The sequence below is a fragment of the Manis javanica genome, chromosome X (genome assembly GCF_040802235.1).
Source record: "Manis javanica isolate MJ-LG chromosome X, MJ_LKY, whole genome shotgun sequence".
NCBI lineage: Eukaryota > Metazoa > Chordata > Mammalia > Pholidota > Manidae > Manis > Manis javanica.
Genome location: NC_133174.1, coordinates 3,754,243 through 3,778,555, shown reverse-complemented (window position 1 = coordinate 3,778,555; position 24,313 = coordinate 3,754,243). Strand labels below are relative to the sequence as shown.

General features: G+C 42.8%; 1 protein-coding gene across 7 annotated transcripts in view; it reads right to left on the bottom strand.

Moving 5' to 3' along the window:
- STS (steroid sulfatase) overlaps positions 1 to 24,313 on the bottom strand; it is a 485,388-nt gene that overhangs the window by 231,632 nt on the left and 229,443 nt on the right. For 5 of the 7 annotated variants that reach the window (XR_012127519.1, XR_012127520.1, XM_073227935.1 and 2 more), the window contains exon 10: positions 11,393 to 11,533. The exons of the other annotated variants lie outside the window; for them this stretch is intronic. Coding sequence is in view for 3 of the 5 variants with exons in the window: in XM_073227935.1 (XP_073084036.1) it covers positions 11,393 to 11,533 (141 nt within the window). In the remaining 2 variants the exon portion in view is untranslated. The remainder of the gene's footprint in view (positions 1 to 11,392; positions 11,534 to 24,313) is intronic. 7 annotated transcript variants of the gene reach the window in all.

Genomic DNA, 24,313 nt, shown 5'->3' with positions numbered 1-24,313 from the left:
GAAATCCCCCCAGTGAGGAAAATGTGGGGTGAGTGTGTCCCTAGGACGAAAACCAAGCAAGGACAAGGTGAGTGATTCCCTCAGGGCCCGGAAGTCAACTGACAAGGGACTTGCTCCAGGCAAAATAAGCTGATGACCGAGTCAGTCCAGGCAAAGCAAGTTGATGACCAATCAGTCCAGGCAAAAATAAGTCAGTGACGGGTCACTCCAAAGTAAAGTCCATGACTAAGTCCAGGCGAAACAAGTCGATGACCGAGTCAGTTCAGGCCAAATATGTCGACGACCGAGTCAGTCCAGGAAAAAGAGCTGGGTCTCAATCAGGTCAGTCTATGGGAAGGTGCTGACTCGGTCTATGAAGAACAGGTAACCAAGCCAACCCACGGAAAACATTAATAGCAAAACGAAACGGAAATCCCATCATGGGGAGTGACTGTGTCAATAGGAGGAAAAGCACAACCTGGCTGTGATTTTGTGTGAATGACTGGCATTTGGAACTTAAAATATAGCTTCTTGACTAGAAACCTTAGGCATTGAAGGTCAGTGATGGAGCCTTGGTGGGCGTTTATGTCCAATGCAGGAAAAAAGATTCTTTCAATTAACCTTGGAAGACCCAACACGAGATGGCTGAAAAACAGGGAAAATGTATTTGCTCGCAAAACAAGTTGCGCAGTAATAAAGTGACTCCAGGATATACACATGCATTTTGCTCAATGTTCTTCTAAAAGTGTGTTTTCCATTAATTATTAAACCCATCTGGAATTCACTTGTAAATATGGTTCGACGTAGGAATGTAGTTGAAAAAACATTATTCTATATAAATAGCCAATGAAGACAGAATCATTGATCAAATAAATTTATCTTATCATTTTGTTCCTACTGATTTAAAACTTTCTTTGATTACATGTGTACTTAATATGTATTAAATATTTAATACATATGTATATATGTCAGTATATATACATACATGATGCCAACGATGCCTTCTGTTTAATGTACTTTATCCATTTTTCATCACATAATATTCACCAATATTATCTCTTTCTGTTAATAAGAACTTTGTGGAAACTTTAAATTTCTGGTAAATTATATCACTGTGCACATATACACACAGACATCACTGTACAAACACTATTCTTTTTCACAATATCCTTGACTACTACTGGAACATTAAAAGGATTCAATTCTTTCTACCCCACCCCCACTCCAACCCACTGCTCATTGGGATTTTGCTTGTATGCATTCAACTTGCAAATTTGTACCTTTATAAAATGGAAAATTCAAATCTAGGACAGTGGACTACCTCCCAATATATGAGGTTTTCTATTTTGTACCAAGTAAGATTTCACAGATTTCTGCACATAAATCATCAGTCTTTCATACTAAATTTATTTCTGTGAACTAATGCTTTTCAGCTTCATTATGAGTTAGTCATTTTTTCATTGTTTTTTATGATATTTCCCTGCAGAGAAAAAAGTCCACTGGTTACTTTTGTTAATTTGTAGTAACCCTGCAAATGAATATTTACTTCATTTGCCCTGATAATATTTGCTTAATTCTACATCATTTTTACTAGTCTCCAAATAGTCTTCAAATAGAAATGATTATGTCTCATATTCTAATGTTAAAATAAATTTTATCATCTTCTTTTGTGTTTTACTTCTAAAGCAAACAAAAAGACTTCAATAATAGTCATGTCCTAGGTCTGTACCTAACTGGAACAGAAATATTCCAGAGTGTCACTATTACATTGATGATTTGAATTTAGGGTCTATAACATTTATCATATTTAAGCAGTTTCTCCCCCATGTTTCACTTAGATTTTTTTACTTGCTGAGGGCTATCTTACATGTCAAATACCTATGTGACATCCACTGATGTACTTAATATCGATTTTTCTCTCAATTTGTATTACCACTTAATTATACTGATATAATTTCTGAAGGTGAAATTGTCTTCATTTATGAAATAAATTTTACTTGATCATAATACAATTATACTTTGGAGCTAGACCTGTGTAATGTCTGCCACCATTTTATTTAGAATTTTTCATCTGTATCCACAAAACAAATTATCTTATAAGATATCTTATATCTTATAAGTGTTACTGTGCGATTTTTAAATTAATGTTATGATCATGTATAAAATGAATTTGGACAATTTTTATATTTTCTGTTGAAAGGTAGAATGCTATTGGAAGGTACTGAATGTTACCCCAAAATATGCCACTGTGGTATAAGGATTACTTTGAGTTTCAGGCAATTGAGAAACAGATATAAGAAAATCTTCCTGGGCTCCCCTATTTGCCTAAAATCTGGACATTTCTTTGCAAAGCCATCCCTCCTCCCTTCTCTACCAGGAAGGGCAAAAAGCTTCACCACCAGAGACAACATTAGACCCTCTCAGCCTGGAGATGGTCCCAAAGAATCTGTATAACAAATCCTACTAACTAGCTTTTATCTTCCCCTGGGAAGCCAGAAACTGCTTCCCTTTGTTCACAAATTCACTACACTTTGTTGAAGATGCCGCATAGGCAGGAATTTAAGTCATCTAGGAGAGCTGCTCATTTTTCCCTGGGTATCTCCCATGCATACAGGAGGCATACGTGTTAGCAAACTTCTGTTTGTCTCTTGCTAGTCTTTCACTAAACGGGTGTCAGCCAAGACCTCAGAAGGGTAGAGAGAGAATTATTTTTTAGTCCCTACCCTATTGTCTAGAATATTTTAAACCAGAGCTGATTATCAGCCCAGAAAATAAGTCGATTCTAAAACCTCACACACTTAGAGGGAACACCTCCAGATACCCGCCTGCCCCAATTCACACCACTGCCCACCACCACTTTTAGAAATACTAGTGTAAATTATACTGGAATTATTAATTAAATAGGAGTAGATATAAATTGGCCATTAAGCCATCTACTGCAAATTTTAATAACTGATTTCTTTTTTTAAGTGTATGAACATTTTCTCCATTGTGCGGGTCCACTGAGGAAGGTTACATTTCCCCAGGGAATCATCTATCCTGTATTATCAGTGAAGTAGTACTTAACATTCTTTGGTAATTCTTCCATTAAACTTAAAAAAAAAATTTCTTGACTTAAGGCATATCTCTGCATTGGCAATGATATTCAAACTATTTGGGAAGCCTGTGATACTTGAGACAGATCAGAATTATCATTGTTTAGTCTATTTTGTTTTGTTCTGTATTTGTCAATGAGAAAGGCTATATTTCCCAAACAAATCACTTATTTTTATACCATTATTATTACTTGGATCTATACCGAATTCAAGAGTCGGAGAGATGTTTCTCACAATTAGTGAAAGGTGATCCACTTGTCACATACAAATGCTTTCTGTGCCAGGAAAGGTAAGATACATCTAAATAGATTAGTAAAACCCAGCACATGATAAATGAAGAACAGTGCTATGTGTCATGGGCAGACCCGATGTCTAGGTACGATGTTAGGGCTCTGTCAAATCCTAAATGTCAGAATCACCGCTGAGTCAGCCCCACAGGCAAAGGCTACCCTCTGAAAACATATAGATGGCTGAACTAATCCTTTGCAATTAGGACCCTCAGAGAAACCCTTGCTCTGATTCTGACATGGGCAGGTTAAATTGGCAACAACAGATGGAATTTATGGACAACAGATGGGTGAGGGGATCTCACAGTAATTAACAACACCCCATGAAATTCCTCCAGGTGAACACTGGATGCCGACTGTGTGCATCTTTTCGACATTCCACACCCACTGGGCTTCAGCGAAGGACTGTAAAATACCTCCAGGGACTTTGGAGATGTCCCCCAAGAGAAGGTCACCCCCCAAAATCCACTGCATTTAAAGACTTAGGCATCATACACATATACCAACCTCTGCCAGGTTACCCCCTGAAATAGCATTTCCTGATTAGTTTGTGCAAAGCAGGCAGCCAGGAATTGCTTTCTTTGCTCTTAATGGGTGATTGGCCCAAACTGCAAGAAAAATGTGGATTTGGAAAATGACGGAGCTCAAATACCACTGTAGCTTTGAGAAATAATATTCCTTTATGATTTACCCCAGTCCAGGTACCTCTGCTTCCAAATCTGCCTCTACAGAGATGTCTCAAACATGACATTTTGGCTTAATGTTCATCATTGTCTCTCCTAAAAATCACACACCAATCTCCCTCCCTTTATCAGATCTAACTTCCCCTAAATCACTGCTGAGATGATGTTACCTGTTCCCTAAATGCTTGCTTTTCTTGCCAAATCTGCCTTAGGTATTTATAATCCCCAGCTTTTACCTCTTTATTATTGGCATTAACTATCTCCTGTCTAGTCCCTTTATCCCTTTTTTCCAAGGAGCAATGCTACTCTACAGTCAAGTCAACTTTTTCTAGGATATTTCATGTTGTGTGTGACTCTTTCCAGCTAGCCAGTCATTGTCCTAGACTTGAAATTCTTAAAAAAAGAAAAATCATGTTCTGTACACCTCTTTGTCAGAATTTCAGGGGTTGCTCGAAATTTTTTAATCAGATTGAGTCTTAGTGAGCTTTTTTTTTTTTTTCTACAGGATGTATTTGTTTTTCTGTGATGCTTGTCATAAATCTTTTCCTCTGGAAATTTTAACTGAACCACATTATCAGCCTCTCTCCCTCCCACTATTCACGATTAGTTTAGTCTTTTTCTCAATTATGAAACAAACTTCATTTCTCATTGCCTATCGTCTCCCATAGAGATGGATCACACAGGAATTATAAAGAAATGGTGTCTTTTAAATGGTACTCTGTTTCCTATAATTGAAATGACAGCTTTTAACAAGCTGTTCTTATTTAGTTATAACTAGTTTGGTAAGTAAGAACATTTGTGTTTTATGCCTGACGGAATAAACTGAGTGCAGACAAAGAAAAAAGACATTCTTACATTCTGAGTATTGGCTCTAACTGACCAACACGATTCCCGGCCATGGACAACTTGTACCCAAACCCAACAGAGTGATTCTCCCAGCTGAAAAGACAACACAGCAGCTAAGTCCCATGTGGGAACAACGAAAGGTAATTTATGGCTTCCCAAGATTATCAGCGTGCCCCTGACATTAGTAAATCTGAACGCCTGTAGGTGTAGAAAACCTAAATTGGCATTCCCACTGAGATTTTTTTAAAAGGCTTGGTACAGCATGAAATTTCACTTTTATTTGCCACGTTTATCCCACACACTGTGTGCCTCTACATCCCACGGTTTCTGCCCTGGCTGTACAGGGACTGAGGGTACCTGGCCCAGAATTAGTACGTTCAGGAAATGGCGCCAAAGATTCCCATGGGGGAGAGTGAGTCCCCAGCGGGTTTTCATGTTCATCTGCATTTCGGGAAGACTGTTTAAGGCAGCAGCCTTCAAACTTGATCGTCTCGGATTCCCTCTCATCCCGACAGACTATCGAACACCCCAGGGAGCTATGGAGGGGCATCTCTTGTTATTTATCCCAGTGGAAATTAAAACAGAGACATGTCTACAATATTAATTTAGCAATGCTGCATCAAGACATAAATAACATATTTGTGGAACATAAACATATCTTACAAAACAAAATTTAAAAGGGAGAAGAGAGTTATTGTTTTTATCACTCTTGTAAACCTCCTTCACCCCTGGCTTCCTAGGGGACGACCTGATTTTAGTATCTGCCCTGAATTCGGTTGGTTGCCACACACTGTTCCGGCTGGAGTCTGTGATGGAAACCCAGTTTCATGCACAGGGGTAGCTGGAAAAGGGGAGTATTTAAAAAGCCTTTTGAGATAACTGCGGGCGTTCTTAATATTACATCCAAACTCAAAAAAGACTAATTTCTTAAAGACGACTTGAAATTTGGAATCTGTAATCCATATTAATTATCTTTTCTTATGCTGTTATATTAAAGTCCATGGTTGTCACTTGAATTTTAAATGGGTCTTTCATCCATGCATGGTTTTGTAACAGGATGCATTATTCATTTGCAGGCCATTGCTTCAGGTATTACTCAGATCAAAATATCTGTGCATTGTTCTACACGGCCTTTAAAAATGTCACTTGTGAAAATTACCCCTGGTCTCCTAGTCTCTAAGGATGGAGAGGCTGTTGAACATCATCATTGGGACAATTACTCTCACCTGCTATTTTTGGGGTGACCAGTTCACTTCGGTCGTTTCAAGAAAACATCTTTCAAATCCCCAAGTCGGACGTTTGCCTCCCAATCCCTCATTCCTGTTGGAGAAGTGTCCAGCTTAGGATGCAACTCAAATAATGGGACAGGTGCTCCCCCGCATGAAAACAGGACATTCTCCTCTCAGGAGAATCCCTGGGTCCCACTGTCCCCCCAAATACAGAGAAGGCAGCCCTGAGGGTTAATAAAAGTACGATCCTTTCCTGCTTCATCAGGGACATTCGTAAATGAAACAGGCTTGTTAAAAATGGCAGTGTGGGGCAGGAGGGACAAAATGACAGTGAGCATGAACAGGATGTCTGCCCTGAGCTGTGCTTGGGGGCTGGCAGCTTTCTCCTGCGCTGTCTTGGCATTGTCAGTACAAAGCCAACCCTCAACACTCTGGCTAGTAGTTTTGATAATCCTTCAGAGAGTTTGGAGCCCCCCAGGGGGGTGTGAACCCCACAGAGAACCCCTGATGTCGTAACTTGAGAGTCCTCAGGCCCACCAGTATTTCTGACCCTGTAAAGCACATGTTTTCCCCGCTTTTAAATGGTTACCACATGATTGCTATTGCACTTGACAGATTTTCTTTAAAGGTCCATGTCGAGTGTCTGGAAAGCTATGCTGATCCCTGCCTGGCAGGAAGGGTTTGCATTTGCTCAAATCCCTTCAGAGCAGCATCCTGGGAAATCTCAGGAAAACAGCACACTGCACGCAAAATCACTGCCCTGGGTAATCACCTTCCAGGGTCCGGAAGAACAGCGTCAGAGTTTTATGAACCAGACAGTCACGCCTTATCCGCCTGGCTCGATGACCTGGTGGATCTTGAGGAGGCCCTGGTGGGAAACCTGCCTGCCTGGCGAAGCTGAATTAGGTTGTGCTCAGGAAGGAGCAGAAGGAAGGGAGGCAGCGGTCGTGTTGATCCATCACCAGGAGTCTTTGGGGAGGACACGGTGCCAGGAGGACTCTTGGAACCGACTTGTCAAGAGGGATTTCCCCGGCAAGGGAGAGAGTAAAGCCCTGTTACCTTCTGCAGTAATCCCGCTTCTGAGAACCAACACGTCACAGCCTTGGGTATGACAGATGTTGCTAGTGGCCAAAAACGCTGACAAGATTATCGCCTCCTCGCCCATCCCAGCATGAATGTGCAGCCAGACTACGTCCCTGCGCTTTCCTGCTCCCGTGGAGCACACAGACCGCAAGGGACTATCCTGGCTCTGAGCTTGGCTACGTGTGTGGAAGCTTAGCTGAGCCATAAGGAGGTAAGCTGGGTTCCAAACAGTCCTGGAGACCAACCTGCTCCCGATGGCCCTTTGTCCTGCCCAAATACGGTGGCAGTGTCTTTACCTCGAGGAGCAGCTCAGCGGTCTCTGGAACAACGATGGCTCCCCTCTCTTGCATATTCAATGCACATGTACCCATATATATAATGTATACACTGAATAATGTATATACAGATCCTCTGAGGTGTACACATGATGCCAATTAAGAAGCCTTAAGTGAGGGCACCAGCCTGATGCTTACTGCAAAGTCAGATGTCGCTAGAACAGCTTCCTAGCCTCCCTCACAGAACGTGCTGGGATTCTGCAGCCCTTCCCAAGTGCGTTAGGACATTTCTGTAAGCTCCTCGCATGATACACATGAACAGTCCTCTGCAGACGTGGCTTTGGGGGTACCGACACGCAGTTAGTACGCACCCTACTCGCACGGTCACTCAGATCCGAGGCACTTCTGAAGGAGCTCAGCCCTTCATTACCCTGTCAGTCCTCAGCTAACAACGGTGCAAATGGCACCTCACCTTTCAGTAGAACTCGTAATATACACCCTAAGGGCTATGGGTCGACAGCAGATTATTGAAAAACTGCCATGCATCCAGGGTTCAGCCAGGCCCTCTCAATCCACGACATGGCACGCTGTCAAGGAACACACAATTCAAATGAAAAGCAAGTAGTGAAAGGGAGAGAGTCTCCAGGAATGAAGGGCCGCGCTGTGCCACGTCAGTGAGAGGGGCCGCAGGGTGTTTGAAGAAAGGCACCTCAGTCCCTTACAGGAGTCGGATACATGGCTGGGGGCAGAGTAGGTAACTGGCTCATTTCTTGGTCTGCTTCTCTCAGAGGGAGGCTCTGCCCCGTCCCTTAAAGTCTACGTGGACACGACACACCACCTGGAGTCTACAGAGCGTTAGCGTGGTGGGTCAAGGATGTTTGGCATTTCTTTCCAGCACAAGCAGCATTCTGATGGGCATGGAAGGAAATGCAACATGGAAAAGCCCAGTAAGACATATCCTATAACCAACATGGCGATGAATTTATCTTGCAGCTAAGGAATTAGCTCACAGACAGCTCTTTTTCTGTGACATCTTTGTCATAGCCAGTCCAGACTGAACGAGAGTAGGTGACGCATATTTATGCAGTGACCTGGACATGTTACTGCCCACTCCTCCTATATCAGATCATAAGCAGACCTGAGGAAGGGACATACCCTGTGTTTGGTGCCATTATTCAGTTCATTTGACAAGTGGCTACTGAGTGTCTTTATGGGTCGAGAAGTGCAGTGGGTGTGTGCGTGGATGTGTGCACACAGATCGGAACAGAAGATGCGAGGGTAAATATCATACGGTTCATCCCCACACCGAGTTCACAGGCTGGACAGCAGAGAGCTGCAGAAGTAAGTAGTCATAAACAATGTCATTATGGTACCATAAAGCGATGCTGAAAGTGCTGTAGGAGCACAGATTAGCCATGTGGAATTGCCAAGCACCCTATTGACACCCTGCAAATGAGAATTTAACGAAAAAGAGGGAAGATTAAGAGACAGGATGCATTCCTGTGCTGCAGAAAGTGCCACATCAAGTGGAAATCGATGCAGAAGACAGAATCGACAGCTGATGGCAAGATAACAGTTAACTGACCCTCAGAGAAGCCCAGCTGCTAATTAATGCTAATTGTCGTGTGTTCTGGGAGAATAGAAAGATGCGCTTTCTTACTGGGTGCTTTGTGGATGTTTGTCCATAAACAAAAGAAACAGGTGAAAGGCTATTTTGTTAACAAAACGAGTACGAAATGCATAAACGGAGGGCCACGAAGAACTTAACCCTATTTACGAAATAAGTAACCCAGAGATTTCATTTAAAAGGCAGATTAAGTTATAGTAAACTGACAAGCAGATCTCTTCACTCAGCACAGTAATATACAGGACATAAGCGTTATATTCCGTAGCCATGACTCCATGTCCAAAGCTGGTTGTCCTTCTGAGCTATTCCATTTCTAAGCATGGCTTCCATTTCTACGCTTTTGTGGAACACCTTCAGGATTATATACCTGGGTCAGAGTGTAACCCCGGTGGACAGACAATGAGAAATGATTCTGGAACTAATGTGCGGGCTGGCTTGTATTTCCCGCCCCATACACTCACTTGTAAATGACAATTTAAACAGGATGGTCACACAAATGAACAGAACATCAATGTGTTTGTGACACAAAAATAGCCGATGTGGGTACTGGCTGACTCCTCTGTCTCCTGACATTCTGAGAAACACCAAAAGGCTCACTTAGTAGAAAATGCCTTTGATCCAGAAAGCAAACAGGGTTCGTGCATTTCTTTTTGTTAGGAAGGAACTGGAAACCAGCACTTTTTCACTCACAAAGTGACTTATGAAAAAAATCCAACACAGTCCAAATGGATTCACATCACATTTGAGCTTTAAAACTTGTTAGTTTTAAAGGGGGCATTAAATGTGGGCATTACTACCTTGAGAATCACCTTCCAACTAACAGGATATTAGAACCAGTGGCTAAATACACCCAGCTTCATACCCTCGCTTCCTAAAAATTTTAACAAAAATGTCAACAGGCTTTTGTATAAAGGTTGAACCTCTCTCTCTTTCTGGTCCACCTTTAATGTTAAATGGGAGCAGGGTTAGCTAGACAGACACAGACATAACGTCCTCCTGGCATTTCTTTTTATAAAAAAATACAAGGTAAGTATGTTTCAGAGGTACTTCTTCTGTAAGCAGCCTTTCAAAGTCAATAGGTGAAGGTCTGGCGTGACTTTGTGCCGAGACTGGTTAAATAAGAAATCAAGCTCAACTGTCATTTTATCTGAACAAGTGGTTGAAACAGAAATGGGAAATGCCCTCAAACGCAGATGATTGCTTTTGTGCAATCTCTCTGTCTTATGTTCAAAAGCATTTATTTTCAGAAACATTGTCTCTTCCTTCTGAAGGGATCAAATTCGCAACTGGCTCTGCTTTAAATGGCCTTAGAATTAAACTCCACAGGGCCCTGCTGCTTCAAAGATGCCACGTTCTGCTCCAGTGAAATTCCTGGAGAGACCGAGGGGTGCCTCTTAGAACAGACAACACGAAAGGGTCTCCGCTGCATCTCAGGGAAACCTGGCTGGCAGAGGGACATCACACATGTCTAACCAGAGGGCTTCATCTTCTATCCTTTTTCTTACAAATGTCCACAGGTAAGAAAACTGTATTATAAAGAGAAAGCGTTCAGAGGTCTGTGCCTAGAGTCACGTCATGCAGCAGGATAAAAACCCAGATCAAATGACCCTGCACAAAGACCTCCTGGAACCAATACCCTGATCTTCTACCGGCACCACTCAGATGTAGCAAATTGCAAAGAAAAGCTCCTATTCTGCTGCACGTACGTTCCCCGAATCTTCTCCTTTCTCCGACAAATTGCCTCCCATTTGCAAAAATCTCCTCTGGGATGGTACTGCAGGTCACCCTCAGAGGTTGTCACTATACAAAACCAAGTGTTAAAGTGACTGATCGTCCCCTTCCCATTTTTTTTCCCCCTCAACTCCTGGGCTTGCTACACCCGTGTTTACCATTTGTCATGTGGACTGAAGTTTCTGCTCTAGCTTTTCAGATATACCAGGAGAAAGAGATAAAAACCAGTGAAAATCAACAACATGGAGCTTACTGGGAAAGCGACTCTCATGAATAAAGAACCACCAATAATCCTCTTATTCTATGAGAGGACGTTCACATCGGCCATTCCCTTTTCCTCCAAAACAGAAATACCTAGGGTGCGAAATGGAAATGAACTTGTGTCAACTGTGATCACGGGGATGTGTCCGGTCACTTGTATTTGAAACCATCGCAAGTTTGTGGAAATTGACGGAGACACCCTCCCCCCTCCAAATGAAAGGCAACCGAGGCTGTTGATTCAGAGTTTGCTGAAGAAAGGGAGTCAGTCACCATCCCTCACGTCGTGCAAGACTTACCTGATAGCGAAAAAGGGGCAGCTTTGAATGCGCAGTGACCGGAGGCTGCTGGCTTATGGAATCGGAGACAGGCTAATGTGATGTGAAGCACCTCATGGGATCGGCTCGGAGCACATTTTATTTCACTTTCTCTGGTTGGTTCTAAACTGGAAGAAAGGCGAACGTAAGAGAACCATTCCGGCGTGACGGCTGAAAATATCAGGCTTCGGAATGCAAAGCAGGTTTGCAAACAGGTGACGAGGTCTCAGTTCTGTCATATGGTGTCTGTCTACTGTCCATTTGAATATTCCCTCTAAATGCATTTGCAAAGCCCTTCCATTAAAACACGGTGACCAGTTAGGATCCGTATGGATGCATTTATCCACGAGAACAAAACAGATCTTAGCAAAAGTATAAATTGCAAATCATGTGTTCACTAAACCAACAGAATTTTATAATGATCATAAATAAAAGTTATTAACACGATTCCTAAAGGCTGTAGGCATTGGAAGAGATCTCAGTGGTATCTGGAGCCAATTCTTTAATTTTCTAAATAAGGAAACTAAGAAGCAAAATGCACATGACTATAAAAGGCCTGGTCAGCAGCAGGGCTTCCGGGCTCAGAGGGTACCAGGTGCAATGCTCTCTCTAATATGTTTTCATGGGGCATGTTCTCAGGGGGGGGGGATCCCTCTTTGACGAAGCTTTCCTTGAAATTTGAGGTCCACATGTTCAGACAAAGCTGGAGTCCTAGGCACATACAACGCTTTCGCCTGACATTGCGCTCACTTAATGAAAACGATCTGTCTCCCATGTAAAACGATAACATCTCATTTCTGCACCAATGTTAGAACGGACCGTTCATCAAGTGGACAGAGAATAGGACTTATTTCAGGATCCATAACAACACCTCTTGGACAGGCCTGTCCAATGTGTTTGCCAAGTCCCCAACTTCCATTTCTACTGAAGGTGGCAAAAAGCCACTATTAATTAGCTATGTTTAATATTATTTTTAAAAAATCAGGTGAGCCTGTCTCACAATTAAAGGGAAGAGTGTCTCTAGGTAACTTGTCTATGTGAGGGGGATTCTGCACGTTAGTTATAAGCATTATTGACGCACTGTAGTACTCCAGCCCCTACTTTGAACGTGCCGTGCATCTTGAAAGAAGTGAAGCCTATTTCTAGAGAGGGAATCTTGCAAACAATGATCAAAGCGTAAATGTATGCAAATTCTTTTAATTATCTCACTAGTGCTTGTCAGCAGCCACTTCCAAGGTTGCACTGATTAGCAAACAAACTCAAATCATTATTATTTCATCTACAAGTACAATGATTCTAAGCCCTGGCTTCCAGCCCAGCAACCGTACTGCCTTCCACCCCACATCCTGCCCCTCCAGAGTTATGCCCCATCACACAGCCAGAATTAGCAGCGACTCCACCTCATTTTTAAATAAATCCCCATAAATTCCTTCCTTTAGGGTATTGCCGGTCAGGATCTCCAGCCGCTAGGAGTGAAGAAAGTCCATAAAACTGGCAAATGGGGTCTATAACGTGGTGTGGAAAATCTCTATCTACTCATTGGATCTCTACCACCCAACAAATAAACCTTTTCCAATTCATGGTAGCATGTGCTCACATTCAAAATGCATGTTTTCTGACTGTAAATAGAATCTTCAAAACCCTCAAGACAATAATTTCAGAATAATTACCAGATAAGATGGAAGTGGCAGGGTGCCTACCATCAGCACCTCGCTTTGTTAAATACAGATAGTACTAAAGTTACATTTTACTCAAGAGGCCAAATGACCTAACAGCCTAAACCGTGAGGTACATGATTTAAGAACTCAAATGCTAATATTAGCTAAACAGTGCTGGGAGAACAGCACCTTAGCAGGGAACAGTGTGTTTACCATGAAAGGAAAATCTCCCCTTTTAAGTGAAATCCTTGTTCCAGCTGCACTTCAGAAAGCGCAAGGAGAGGGTTTTAGCGGTTGCTAAGTATAAACTATACCTTGGTTGTCTGAGGAATGGATAAAAGCCTGCATACATATGAATGGCTACAGTGTAACATGAGAAGAGATAAAGAAATGCCAGTTGAATGAGTTGAATACCAAAATCCTTTGTAGTGTTAAGGAACGCATATCTGCATTGCTTACATTTGTTAGTAACTTTTAACAAAATTTTAAAAACTTTCCATAAATTGTTAAGGGTCTGCGTGGTCCCTGTTCACAACTTAAAATTTCCAAATGGTATTTTCCTGAAATGGGGGATTTCATGTAAATGGCCCCAGATGGCCCCAGTGGGTGATGCGGGGAGGGTCTTGTGCGGGAAGCTGCCCCTTAACCAGACCTCCCGCAAATGCCTTTTGCATTGTGCATGTCCATCTGCGAAATGTGTGCAGTAAAATCCCCCGTGCAGGGTGGTCATGAGGATTAACAACAGTTTGGGTTAAGACTCTCAAATGCAGTAGTTTTGCCAACAAAATGGTTATTGCCATTAAGCCCACCTGAATAAATTATCCTCCTGATGGCACAGGGGACTTTGTGAATCTTGACATCTAGGGTGATGTGTGAGATCTTCTCTGCTTCAGTAGATTCATGGATTATTTATAGTGCATTTTCTTTTGAAACCTTTCTGTTGTTTTCTTTTCCAATTGGAAAGCTACAATGTTTTGAGTTACTGCTAAAAATGCACCCAAACCACTTTTTAATACATGAGACTGTATTTTCCTCATTTTTACATTGTACTGCTTGTTATACTAACAACATGCATGTGTAGCATGTTTATTAATAGAATAATATGGGGGCAGCGCTTCATTTTTTACATGCAACCACAGATTCTGGAAAGTTTAATGCTGTTTAGAACTTCTACATTTGTTTCTATGGAAGGATTTTAAAAAGACATAGAATATCAATGGAATACTGAGTAAGATCCTCCAGGTCACCAAACAATTTCATGTATAACAGTAGACTTTTAGAAATCACCTTTAAATATTGAGGTTTAAAAATATTATTTAATGTAAAATTCCAAAGGTTAAATAATACCATGCATGCATGGATCAAGAAGTGGCTTGTATAGTGGAAAAAGAGGAAATTATTCATTTAAAGAGCGATAAAACATGATTCTTAAGTAATGATTCCTGGGGGTGCTTAAAACGGTGAAATCAACTCCATGTATCTGCCGTCTGACTCTCTCTCTAGGGAATTCTAAATGCGGCAGGTGAATCTACCCACCTGGGATTGCACCCAGCCTTGGAAATATGTTTACGTTAGTCCCAGGTTCCTTAACTCGGAGCGTAAGGGAAATCAATCATTTGGAATTTCAAATGCCCTAATTTTAAAGATGAGGAAGATGAGGAAATAGGGAATGGCTTTGTCTGAGGGTCTAACAGGATCCAGGTTATAAGAGAATCCTGGTTCACTGGAGAAGTGTACAGCTTTTGATGAGCTATTAGGTGGCAGAAGAGGGGACCTGATGAATATCAGTAGACATGGGAGTGGGGTTTAGAAGCTTCTTTCACCCTGAGCTTTGCTGTATGGCTGTGCCCCCTGCCATGTGGTATAAAACACTTTATGGTGTTCAATGGCCTCTGAGCACCAACTTTGCTCTCCTCGGGGCAAAACACATGCAAATGTGTAACCCATTCATTTCTGATTCGAATGAGGCTCTCATCTTGGTTCAAAGTAGATCAGCTCTGCTTTTCTGTTTTGTTTTTTCTGTTCTTTTCTTTGCCAGATAAGGTATGTTGAACCAACTGAGGAAGTCATAATTTGGGTGAATTGCCTTTTCTTATAACACATATATATACACTGGCAGAAGCTCCCTTTAAATGTTGGAAAACCACCATTGAGTAGGTTTTCCAGTGTTGCTATCCTAGGTCAAATTAAATTAGAATATTCACCCATGATGGAATAGTCAAGAATCTTTCTCTTCTTGAAACAGTTCCACTTCATAGTTTTAATGTAGCCTATATTTTGCTATTTATGGTGAAACGCTCTTACCCAGTGGCCACACAATATAAAGGAAATGTGGTGGTTTTAAAGCATTTTCATAAAGATTAATTTGCTTCAGGCATCATACTACCTCATAAATATAATAGGAACACAACCTCACATTGCAAATGTTTGCCCTTGTATCTATTTCAAAGTTTCCTAACAAAACTAGGATATCCAACGGTGAGAAGGAGTTCGATACCATAAAGCCATGTTCTTTGTTAAGTGTGAGAACCTTGCAGATGAAGGTGATGTTTACCACGTGCTCATTACTACAAACAGAATCTGCCTGAACTTCATAACACTTTGGCTTCCTCACAAAGACAAGGTCGTTGGGCTGTTGCTGTGTAATAAGTACTCACACCCTGGGTGTGCACAGTTGGGCTGATAAAACAGAAAAGTAAAAACAATAAACAAGATGGAAGAAGAAATAGAGAAAAAGAATCAAGTGAGAGAAAGATGAAGGGATATTTGGAAGTACAAGTTCAGGGTCCATGGGTCAGAGAATGCATTCTAAAATATAGGTCAGGATGAATGCGGGTCAAATGTTCAAAGTCAGAGCAGCGTTGAAAAAGGAGACCATTTTCCCAATGTGGTCAAATGTGTTTTGGGGTCCATACAAATATTTCTTTGACTAAACACAAAACGCAGAAATCAGGAAACAATGTAAATCTGAGATATACAATAAACTCTGATCATCTCGTTAGTGCTTAATATTTCATAAGGGAAACGTTAAGGAGCTATATCCCATCTACTTGGCCAGTCTGGAAGTCAGATGATAACTCGGGGTGGGAGGGGAATTTCTGGTTCAACAGGCTGATTTCAGCCATACATGCATTAGCCCTCCCCTCTCCATCCTGGGATCCTACTGAAATAAAGTTCTAAAAAATAAAAACCACCAGTGTGTGCTAGGGCCCAGAAGAAGAGACCATTACTATTCAACAACTTTTCAGAACACTTTAAAATGGAAATGAGATTATACGGGAAGATAAGCCACTACTGAACATCCTAAAGTGATTGTGTGGGACCCACAGATACTATGCATCTAGAATCATGCAGAGAGGCACATGGGAATTTATCAGCCGGCCCCTCACCCTAGTGTGGTTATGGAGCAGATGCGGGACCTGTCCCCACCACAGCCCCCGCATCTGCTTTCTAAATAGTGCAAGGTTTCCACAGAAGAGCCCTTGATAGAACCATGGATGCAGGGAACTAGAGGCGATGCAATGTGGGGTGACTCTCTGGACGTAAGAATGAAACGAAATTGGCCAAGGAGTGGAATTCTTGAGGCTCTCACCTTCCAGGATGAGGCCATCCTTTATTTTTTGTGTGTGTGCTTTTACTGGGATCCTTAGAATTCCTGTGGGAACCCCAATGGGCCCTCAAAGAAACCTGTCTGTTGACATGACCTGTCATCCCAGATTTGTGAAGGAACACCCACATTTATGACAAGAGACATAAAATTGGAAAGCATTCATGCCAGCTACCTGCACTAACCCATTCAGGTTTTTATTTGATAATATAAACAGTTAAACAAGGATGACCAGCTCATAGAAAACCAAATAAGCAAAGAATATATATATATATATCTCAAGATGGCAAAGAAAGACTGCAAACAGAAGAAACAAAGAAAAACCCTCTTAAAACCTAATTAGTATTTTAAGCAAGACTGAAGAGGATGTTCCCTAAAACATGACGGGGCTGTTAAAAAATGGAACAGGGAGAGACAGTTGCTAGAAATGAAGTTCACGGGAAGTCTCCCAACAGAATGAAGTGTAAGTTTATGATCCATAGGATAAAACTGAATCAATCTTCCAGAGCATAGAACAAAAATTGCATAGGAACAGCAAGTAAACTAAAGAAGATCAAGGAATTAAATAACACGTTTATAGGGTTTCCACAAGGAGGGAGTGGAGAGACTAGAGAGAAAAGCAATACATTAAATCACAGAATCATTTCATCATTTGCAGGTGAAATGGTGGCAGCTTCAGATGGCGTGGCAATGGCAGGAGGAAACGGCCCCACAACACATCCCGACGAATGCCCGGAACCACGAGGGTGAAGACAAGACATTTCCAACAGCTCAGAGAGAGAAGTGGAAGATGCTATTTCTTAAAAACGCATGTCTAGTCACATTCTTGGGGACTCAAGTCATAGAACAGTGAGGTCAATGTTCTGTAGGCAAATGTGTTTGCACTGAGGTTTTATAGCAAACTATTAAACAGTATGTACGTTTTTTTCCCCAATAATCAACATCTCATAATATTTAGTGCACATGTACTTGTCTTAAAAACAGATTCCTAGGTTACGTCCTGGGAAAGAAATTGCAGGGAAAGCGTAAGACCTTCCAAGAACAATGCCATGGCTATTCCACCAAGTCCTTCACGGCAATGGGAGTAAGTGATGTGCAGCTATACCGCTGTGGATGGAGCTTACAAACACCGTGCTGAGTGACAGCAGCCTGGCACGTTCACGTGCACACAGAGCTCATGGTGCACGAGGCCACTCATATCAAGGCCAAAAGCAGGCAGAACACACCCTCCGTGACAGAAGTCAGCAGGGCTACCCTGCAGGGGCTGCCTCTCCGAGGAGGCAGGAGTGGAGCTTCTGGGAAAAGAGCAAGGTTCTGCTTTCTTGTCTGGGTGGTGCTGAGACCCACGTCTGCTCACTTTGTGAAAACCCATCAGGTGCACACGTACTGCTTGTGCCCTTTTCTGTGTGTTCTACTCCAGCTAACCCTGCTTCAAAGAGACGTAGATGCACGAATTGCCTCGGAGGCTCCTGAACTCTCCCCACAAGTTGGTCAGAGTTCACGATGCACAGGCGGCAGTGAGAAAAGTGAGCGTCCACACAGGAGGGGGAGGGGAAAGCTAGGACGTAGAACAGGTTCTAACATCACGAGTCTTGAGGTGATGGGAAAACCTGCTCCACGACGGCAGAGGCTAATAGGAAATACGCCAACGGTTTACTGACAGCGTAAGACAGAAACTTCAGTAGACATCACCCAGGTCTACGCAGGTCGTAGAAAATTCTCTTGGAATGTGGTGCAGGTATTAACAACTTTGTCTCAGGGTTCACCCTTAGTCAGACGGGTGCATCCCCTGACCTCCGTTCTCTCAGGAGTAATTAGAAACACTTCAGAACCTGACATGAGTCCCGGGGAGGCAGACACCGCCTAAAAGGATCATTATAACTGGCATATGCTTTGAGAATGTCATAGAATCATCATGGCACTGGTTAAGAAGTTGGTATTAATTGAGCAAGTACTACATTTCAGACCCTGTGCTAGTCACTTTACAACTACCGTCTCTTTTACTCCCCAAGGAAGCGCGGTGAGATAGAGTCTGTTGCATGCACATCTTATACCTGGGCAAAGTGTGGCGTACGGGGCTGTGACTTGGCACAGGTGCTTGTCTCGGACATCCTGACCCCTGAGCCCACGCTAAGCACTGTAATGATCTGTCGACGCTGGATGAAGGAGGGGAAGTGGCATGGGGCTGCTGTACAGGCCTCCATCTGCCTCCCAGCCAGCGATGACCCTCCTGTAATGTACATGACTCTGTGGGGCCACCAGGCACACGTATCCACCTGTCTCCCACGACAGCCCGGGAGCCCAGGTGTGGCCACCAGGCACAGGTATCCATCCATCTGTCTCCGTGGTAGCCCCACCATAAATACCCATCACCAGCTCTGCTCTCTTTCTCTCGTCTTTAGCTGAAGGTCACATTTAAGCTGTGGCTTCCGCTATCGTAGGGAATGACTCATTTTCCCTGGGTCTTTCCCATGTATACGGGAGATAGACATGTGAAAAACCTCCCCCTAATCTGTCTTTCATTACAGAGGTCTGAGGCAACGGCTCAGAAAGACAGAAGGAAAATGATTTTTCCTTCCTGATGGTGAGAGGTTCTTCTGTGGGACATCTGGGTCTGCAGGAGACAGCTGGCCAACAGTGGACGGGCACGTTTGGCCTGGCATCCTAGAAAAGTCAGGAGGCGAGTCAGTATCCTTCAGCTGGGTCCAACGTGGCCTGAGCTTTCTGGCTGTGTGAGAGTGTCTGTTCCCCCTTCCCAAGGAACTAGCTGCTGGTAGGTCTCTGTCCCTGGCCACCCCCTACAGCCTCCCTAATGCAGACATAATGGATCAGAAGGAGACGAGGCTCCATGTGAACATTCGAGGTATGTTTGAGTGCAACACGTTTTCTATCCGTTTCCAGTCAGTGAAATCATGTTTCTGTTTCATCAGAGCTGGGCTGTGGAAGTGTCCTTGCAAAAACCTGGGTCCTGGCAGAACGCACGGAGCTGAGCAACACCAGAGTCATGCATAATGAAAGCCTAGAGCTCTGTGACTCGGTCGTCCCCCCCACCCCACCCCCACGCACCATCACCTTACCTCCGACAGGGCTTTCCACCTCACGAGCATTTCTGCACAGTGCCCGGCCCCTGGAAAGGGACATTCAAGTTGCGCATTTCCAGAATGGGCCACCCCAAAATATGCCTTTTTGGTACAGCAATTATTTTGACCTAAAAGCTGGCCGAGAACCCCAGCAGACTCAGAAAAAGCACCAGGTACCCAAATCCCTTTGGCTTCGCCTTGGATGGCAGGTAAGTCATAATTATTTGGATGCCTCCTCGCACCACGTTTTTCTCTGAAAAGTCCCATGTTGATGGACATCATCAAAGCTGGTTTTTCTCCCGTGATCCATTGCATGGGCAGAAATTGGGTCTCCTTAAAGAATTGTGTATCCTTACAGATGGCCATAAAAGGCACAGATGGGTATGTATTTGGCTGCGTGATGCATGCACCTAAGACAGCACAGGGTCACCCTGATAAAGCCTTATGACACTATTAGGCCGCAGTGCGATCCCACACGCGAGCATGCAGTTCCCTGACCAGATTTACCATGATTGCCTTATGTTTGCAGAGAGGATGGATTTAGATGGGAGACAAAAGAGTGAAAAGGGAACCTCAGGATGAAAATAATCATAATAATGATGAATAATGAGGGGGAAGGGAGAATAAGCCATATTTCTAGGAACAGGTTTCAACGTCCTTGGTTCAGAGAAGCCAGAAAAGGACATGACTGAGTTTTCGTGTCCACTGAAAGTGATGAGGAAAGAAAAGGAAATGATTTTGCATGTAGGGGAAAGCAAAGCACAATATCTCCTCAAGTCTGAAGAGGAGAATAATTAATGAAATAAAATGCCACTGTTTGTCGTTGTCTCTCTCATTCCCTCCTGCATTCAAGTCTGAATAAGAAGGTGAATTTAATAATTTATGATCAGATGTGCAGACTTGACACATCTTCCATCGAGGGTACTCTCTTCAGGATCACGTATCTATTGGCCTTTCAATGGAAAAAAAATGAACAGGACTCTGAGTTGTGTGAGTTTTACTATGAATTTACAAAGTTCGCAGGCATGGGTAAGCCAGGCTGGGCATGAGCTCCTCTGTGGGGAACTTGGGACACAATTACTCTTGCGAATGAGGAATACTTTCAAAGGAACTAAGAACAGGCATGCCCTTCATCTTCTTTTATCATGAAAGTTAAGGTGAAGGGACGAATGGGCTGTCTGTGGGGTGACACGGCGAGTGGCTTCCTCTCTCCTGGCCATGGTACACCTGGAACCAGTGCCTCCAGCTTCTCCCAAGAAGGGCTGGCACAGAAGGAGTCTGGCCATGCCCAGCACTGCCAAATACTTCCTTCCTAGCTGGCACCCAGCGTGAGGAACAGCGCCAAAAATACGTCTGTCACCACACCCATGGCAGATGCCTCTCTCCCCTTCCACAGATACCCCGTGAAGGAGAAAGACAGGAGGAGCTGGGGTCCTGCACCACAGCCCATGCCACAGAGTGCCTACTGCCAGCCCAGCCACAGCTTCCCACTGGGCACTGAGCCAGGATGATACTCAAACCTCTGGTCCCTCTGCCGGAGAGCCCGGGTCAGCCCCATGACACGGTAGCTGCCAGGATGCCGCTGGGAGACAGGGGGTTGGCACTTTTAAAATTCTTTCCTGTGTACACAATGCATTCTGCTGTGTAAAATGCAGTATGTGCTGCCTGTTGACATACAAGGTCTAACAGTTTATCTTCAGGGAAGATTCCAGGAATTCTCTCTGCTGTCAACTCACAATTGAAAGATGTCGCCCCAAAACAGAGAAAAATTAATTTCCTGAATATCCCATTTCTTGGAAAGTTACTTACACATTTACATAAATGGCATATAAATGGATTTAAACATGATCCATTTAGACATGGTATTGCCTCAAACAGCTGACAAAAATTGGAAGAGGCATTGCTTTTCATATTAGACAAACCCAAGTCGTACATGTATATATGTATGCACATATCTGCATATAAAGCATTATATACACATATATAACATGACATTACATTAAAATGCATGTTATATATATATACATGTGCACTGTTATAATACAGCTATACAATGTTATATACATTATATATATAGCATTACAATACTTTATATTATCAAGCTCTCCATACAATATGTATTATATATTGTTACATATTAATAATGTATCAAAAATATCAATATATCATTAAATATATGATGTTTCAATGAGTATGTATATTTCATGCATTTTGCATATTTCTATGCAGTTCAACTTTTTTACTACCTTCCTCAAGAAATTCTTAAATTTGGCAATTTTTTTAAGTAGCTGAGATAAGAAAGGGGTTATCCTCTATTATTTTCTGTACACAGAACCAGTATCTTTTTCTAAGCACTTGAGCTAATGGAAGTCACAGAAATGAAAAGAAAAATATAATAAAAATGTCTTCTTTTTATTTTGTTTTTAGCAGTTCTGTAGTGTAGAAAAGTTTACATCCTCTCTAAGGCTTAAGAAATGTTCTTCAGTGACCTCATTTTCCCACAATGTCTTTCTTTTGGGTTGTGAACAAGCATAGTTGGTTATCTGCACCCAAAAAAAAAAAAGGCAATTTATTCGCCCTCCTTGTTCTAAGGACATTCAATAAATGTCTGTACAAGTTTAAAAAATTCATATGTCCTTGAGGCAGACCTTCCCGTGAAGCAGATACTTTTTTAAACGTGGAGAGTAGAAAAAGCAAGCCACTAAAATCATGAAATTATGTAAACTATGCAAATATCTGTTAAAATCCAAGCAGAGTGAATCAAAGGTCTGGACTCATGCATAACAAATTTCTAAGGTCTCTAGCATGTAGGGGTGGGAAAGTCTTTTTCCTTCTATCATGCCAGGCTCATGGCCGGTCTCTGAAACCCTTGCACAGTGCGATCTGTGGATGGCCGTCTGTGAATTGAGAATCAGTTTCCACAGAAAGCCAGGGGCAGAATGTGGGGGCCAGATGGTTTTCCCTACCCTCCAGCTCATTCTGGGTGCAGTGTGCATCCCGAGTGTGGCCCCTGGGTAAGAAGAGATGAGACAGGGGCTGCACCCCCAGCATCTACCTGGTCAGACCGGCTTGCCTTCTCCCAAGGAGGAAATTGGAAGATAAGGACATAGTTAAGTTAGGAATTCTCCCTGGATGAATCTTGTGTGATTTTTTTTCCCATCAACATTCAGTTTTATGAGAAATCATCATATTTGCTTGTTTGCTTGATTATGAACTAAACTCACCTACCCTGCGGTGCGGAATTGTTTTTTGTGCCCATTATCCAGTGTGAACCCTCAGTCGGACTAGGCACCTCAAGTCTGGATTCCCATTCTTTTCAGATCAGCAATTCATCTGGATTCTGATTCTCACTGGCTTTATATTTTACTCTTTAAAACAACTAACATGTAGTGGGCATGCATTGGTTATTATTGTTTATTGGTTATTGTTGTCTATTGGTTATTATGTAACTATTAATGTGTTTCATTCTTCAAACGTCCCCATGGCATGGAGGATCATTTTCCTCATTTCACATTTAAAAACACTGAAGCGCAGGAATGCAGAGATTTGCCCCAAATCATGCATTCAGGCAAGGACAACACAAGGATTGAAATCTACGGTCTGGAGAATTCAGATTCCCAACATGTTCCCATGCCTTGAGCCCTGAGAGTGTGACTATGGCAAAAGGGGTTTGGCAGATCTAATTAAGGTCACTCATTGGTTGACCCTAAAATTGGAAGATTGTCGTAGAAGATACCCAGGCAGGATCAATCAAATCCCATAAACTCTTAAAAGCAGAGAACAAAGAGGAAATCAGAGACATTTCAAAGCACAAGGTGGATGTGGTATAGCATTACTGCTTTGAACGTGGAGGGGGCATGAGCCAAGGAAGGCAGGCAGCCTGTAGAAGCCGACTATGCACCAGGCACCTCAGTCCTCCATCCCATGGAAATGAATTCTGCCAATATCCTGAGTGAGATTAGATGCCGATTGTCCCCTACAGCCTGCAGGTAAAAGGCCAGCCCGGATAACACCTTGCTTTCGGATCTGAGACCCTAAGCGGAGAAGTCAACCAAAGCCACCACGACTTCTGACCGACGGAACTGTGCGATTATCAACTGATGTTGTATGAAGGTGCTGAATTTATGCCAAATGCTGTGGCACCAATGAAGTGAACACGGAATCTAAGCAAATCAAAGGAGGTTGGTCGCTATTGACACTGATGGTTTTCCTACTTCCATACCGTGATCTTGAGATAGATACACATTCAATTCTTCTGGATCTTAGCACCCAGCCCTCATCTCCCAATCTTCACTGACACCCCGCCCGCCTTGTGTCCATGTCTTCATCCCCATGCACCTGCCTTCCTTACACTCTCCCCCCTTCCCCAAGGCCAACCCCTGTGGCTCAATGTTTGCAGAGCAAAAGGGATGTGGGCATTTCTAAGTTCAGCTGCTATCTGGTTTCCCTCCACCCAGGTGCAGATTAAAACTTCATTCTCAGTCATCTTGTCTTCTTCGCCTCTTCGTCCTCTATTACCGAACCTGACGCATTCCACTATAAATTTTAATGTTGCATT